Source organism: Octodon degus, unplaced genomic scaffold (genome assembly GCF_000260255.1).
Source record: "Octodon degus isolate 3935 unplaced genomic scaffold, OctDeg1.0 scaffold00282, whole genome shotgun sequence".
Lineage (NCBI taxonomy): Eukaryota > Metazoa > Chordata > Mammalia > Rodentia > Octodontidae > Octodon > Octodon degus.
In genome coordinates, this window is record NW_004524858.1 from 1,387,864 (window position 1) to 1,391,898 (window position 4,035).

The 4,035-nt window shown below is 44.9% G+C and overlaps 1 protein-coding gene across 1 annotated transcript in view; it reads left to right on the forward strand.

The window, feature by feature from the left end:
• The first annotated feature begins 1,297 nt into the window (after positions 1 to 1,297).
• LOC101584922 (vomeronasal type-2 receptor 116-like) overlaps positions 1,298 to 4,035 on the forward strand; it is a 35,759-nt gene continuing 33,021 nt past the window's right edge. The window contains exons 1-2 of the mRNA XM_023707208.1: positions 1,298 to 1,582; positions 1,931 to 2,734. Of these exons, the coding sequence (XP_023562976.1) occupies positions 1,298 to 1,582; positions 1,931 to 2,734 (1,089 nt within the window). The remainder of the gene's footprint in view (positions 1,583 to 1,930; positions 2,735 to 4,035) is intronic.

Genomic DNA, 4,035 nt, shown 5'->3' on the forward strand with positions numbered 1-4,035 from the left:
CGCCTGGGCTGGGACTGGTCCCGCCGGCGCAGGGTAGCAGGAAACTCTCCGCACACTCACCGGACCTGGGCTAGGACTGGGTCTGGGGGCTCCAGAACTCGGCAGAAAATCCTCTACACATTGCTATTCTTGATGTATTTGCTCAAATCACAGGTATCAGCTTGCAAAGTTAGTCAAGGTGAAATTTCTCAACATTAAAACTGATGAAAATTAGGTGTACAAACATCTCAGCCATCCTGTATATATGTTTTTAAAATCAAAAAGGGAGACAAAGCTAAACTGAATGACTCATGCCTGGAATCCCACACTCATGAAGATTGTACATTTGAGCCCTTGGAACTCAGAGACCTAGTGAGACCCAACCTCAAATGAAATGACATAAGTGTGCCTGTGGATTTGCTTCAGGATGACAGCATGCAGGTCCAGCCCAGTACTGAAAAAGAAGATAAATTTAGAACCACACAGTGTGGTGCTTCTTAGGTTCTTAATGTTTTCATTGCAATCTCTCCTTTATTCTCCTAAATGTGTCTGCCTTTCTAATCTGTTTATGGGCTCCGAAGTACATGTGAGCTTCCTGCTTTTGATGGTGGCAGATGTGGTAACTTCCACAGGGCAGAAGCTTAGGAGCCACAACGCCAGGCTGCTGCAGTGGAAGCAGCACCCAGGTGCCCTATTGCTTGGAGGGTCCCCGGCCTTTCATTGACCTGTGCCCTCCTCCTCCTCCTCCTTCCCTGGTATTTGTTCTCCATGTGACTATCATTTCTGCATTACAAAATATTTAATGATATATAGTACATGCATCAGCTTTATTTCTTGAGACAGAGCAGTATCTACAAAAATGATCATAAATATAATCTCTTTTTCCATTTCCTTTGCAAACTGGGGCCAATTCCTCTAAGCAGCAAGCAGTTAGTAAGCACCTCTAGGAATCTAAGTTGTGTAGCTTGCTTTAAATGCAGAATCAGTGACAGTAAAAAACCCAGTACTCACAAGAACCGATTTTCTGGGTGTTTAACTTGATTTCAGATGTTGTTTAAACTTACCTGATGATTATTTTTGTCTTCTTTTAGGGACACTTGTATCAGTCATAAGACACTCACCCTTATGACCTAACAATCTAACACGACCTACCATCCAAAACTCAGCCTTCTAAAGCCACCATGTCCCAGTTTAGTGTTGTAGGACAGGAATTTGGGGGAGGAACACAAGCAATCTATTCCTAAGTGGTATTGGACGAGATTCGAGAACAGAGATTCTGTCTCTTCCCTAAGGACCTCTGTGCTCTCCATGCAGACTTATGCCCAACAGCTACCAAAATGTTCTGGCTTTCATGTTTGCCATTGAGGAGATCAATGGGAATCCCCATCTTTTACCCAACGTGTCTCTGGGCTATGAGTCCCACAACACCCTTTACAATGATGGGAATACGGTGCCGAATGTCCTCATTTTGCACACGGGACAGCGCGGGATTCCTAACTACGCCTGTGGGAGCGAGAGCAGGGCTGTAGCACTGCTAACAGGAACGTCCTGGGCCACAGCTGCCCAAAGCGGACCCCTGCTGGAGCTCTACAAGTTCCCTCAGGTGAGGGGGCATGGGCATGAGGGAATCAGGTCTGTACTCTCGCCTTTATCGCGTTCCTAAAGACGTTAGGACGAGGACCCTGGGTTCAGGGATCACTCTCAAACAGTAAGGACATAGAAATTAACGGGGTACCCTAATGCTTTTCATCTATAGCAGAAAGAGGGAGGGGCAGAAAGGACAAAAGTTTCTACATAGTCAGGGTCTAGTCAGCTATAAAAAAGCTCTCAGGAAGCGAGATCGCTTCCTACATGGGAAGAACAGCTCTCGCCTTCTGGTTGGTAATCACCTTCATGCTTATGATCGTGTTTGCTTCAGCTTTATTCTCATCACTTTCAATTTTCATTTTAGCTGACCTTTGGCTCTTTTGACCCTATCCTGAGTGACCATGGCCAGTTTCCTTCTCTCTATCAAGTGGCCCCAAGGGAGTCGTCTCTGCCCCAAGGCATGGTGTCCTTGATGCTTTATTTCAGCTGGAGCTGGGTGGGGCTGGTCATTACAGAAGGCTCCAAAGGGCTTCAGTTCCTCTCAGATGTCAGAATAGAGATGGACAGGAACAGAGTCTGTGTGGCATTTGTGAAAATGATCTCAAATCACGCTGAGTCATATATCATGCATACACAGCACCATGAATTCTTGGCTGGAGAATCATCCGCTGCAAACGTGGTCATCGTTTACTATGATCCTGAGAGTCTAAACGATGTGAACTACAATATAGGGCTCCACTTAGTGACATGGAGAGTCTGGGTCACAAACTCACAGTGGCATACGGACATGACTGGCCAAAAGTTCATCCTTGACTCATTCCACGGGACAATCATTTTTTCAAATCACCGCGAGGAGATTTCTGCCTTTGAACATTTTCTCCAGATGGCGGATCCCTCCAGGTACCCAGGAGACACTTTCTTCCGTCGCTATTGGTACTGGACTTTCAAGTGCTTGATCTCTGATTCCGACTGCGCCTTGCTGGGCTGCACAGCCAACGCCTCCTTGGCGCGGTTGCCTGCGAATCGTTTTAACCCAGCCATGAGTGACGCGAGTTACAATATATACAATGCTGTGTATGCGGTGGCCCGCGCCCTCCATGAGATGCTCCTCCAAGGTCAAATGCAGCCGGTAGGAAGTGGGGAAAGGAGCACATTCTCCCCTTGGCAGGTGATGAGTCTTCCACTGGGTGTGGTGCCCTGTTACGGAGGCCTTTCCTGAGGGTTCTAAGTGTGCCCCAGACAATTACTTTAGGATCTTTTCTTAAAACAGGAATTCAGCACCACCTTCACCGTGGTGTTTGCTTTGTTTTTGTGGTGATTGTATGTTCGTAATACATAAAAGGTATATTCATGTTTCAAACTGGTTCGTGCCGATTTCCCATCTGATTTTTCACTCCTCTTCCCTTCTTCCCTCCCTTCCCGCGTTCCCAGTGTGCCTGCTACTCTAACTCCCTCTTCACAGTCATCTCTCCTTTGCTCTTCTTGCTTATATTGTGTTACAGAGACTGTTTGATATTTAACATTCTGTGACTGATTTCACCTCATGTTAGGGCATAAACGTTCATTCTTTTTCCTACAAAGAGCTCACGTCGGTCATCTTCATGGCTGAGCAGTGTTCTCTGCTGTACATATAACACATTTTCCTTATTTTATATTGTTCCACCTTTATGATTTGTTTCTACAAATTATGTTTATCATTTAAATTTATTGGTACACTTAGGTATATATAATGATCACACTCATCTAGAGGATTTGGGCATGATATAAATGGATTCTCATTCCCTTTCTCTTCCTCTCCCATCTATTCCTCTTCCCCTCCTCATTTACTAAATCTTTGTAGTTTCCCCATCTTTTCTGCATTTGTATCCCCTTTTTTGGGTTAAGTTCCATTATTTGAATATTATAGGTGTGTAAACTCAGCAAAATATTCTAAAAGAGTCCAGTAGTTCATAATAGTATTGGGTCTTTCACTTGACTGGCAATGTCAGAATTTGTTGACCTGAGTCCCCTACAGCTCAACATAACAGCATGGCTTTACTTGTTATACTTCGTTTTTATACTTTTCTTCTGGATGGTTAAGACCAAGGTAAAGCAGGACCTGTGCAACAAGAGTTGTAGCTTTTGGATCTGATAAGGTAGATGAAATCCCCTCAGGATTTATCCTGAGATCCTGTACCTCAGATTATAGAAGCTTTGTCAGTGTCAGCCATGTGGATGAGTCACATCCATTGCTAGGCCAATGTGCTTTCTGTGAAAGCCTGAGCGAATGTTTTCTCTCCATGTGACTCTCCTTAGGCACACTCTACATCATCACTCACTTTCCTCTTTGGCCCCATGATCTCCTTGATCAGGAAATTTGGGACACTACTGAGTTGCATGACGTTACAGTACAAGTTCTCATATGTCCTGAGTCTTAATTGACCTTGGAAGGCTAGGGCCAAAATGTTGGCTTTCCTTGCAGCCCTCCTT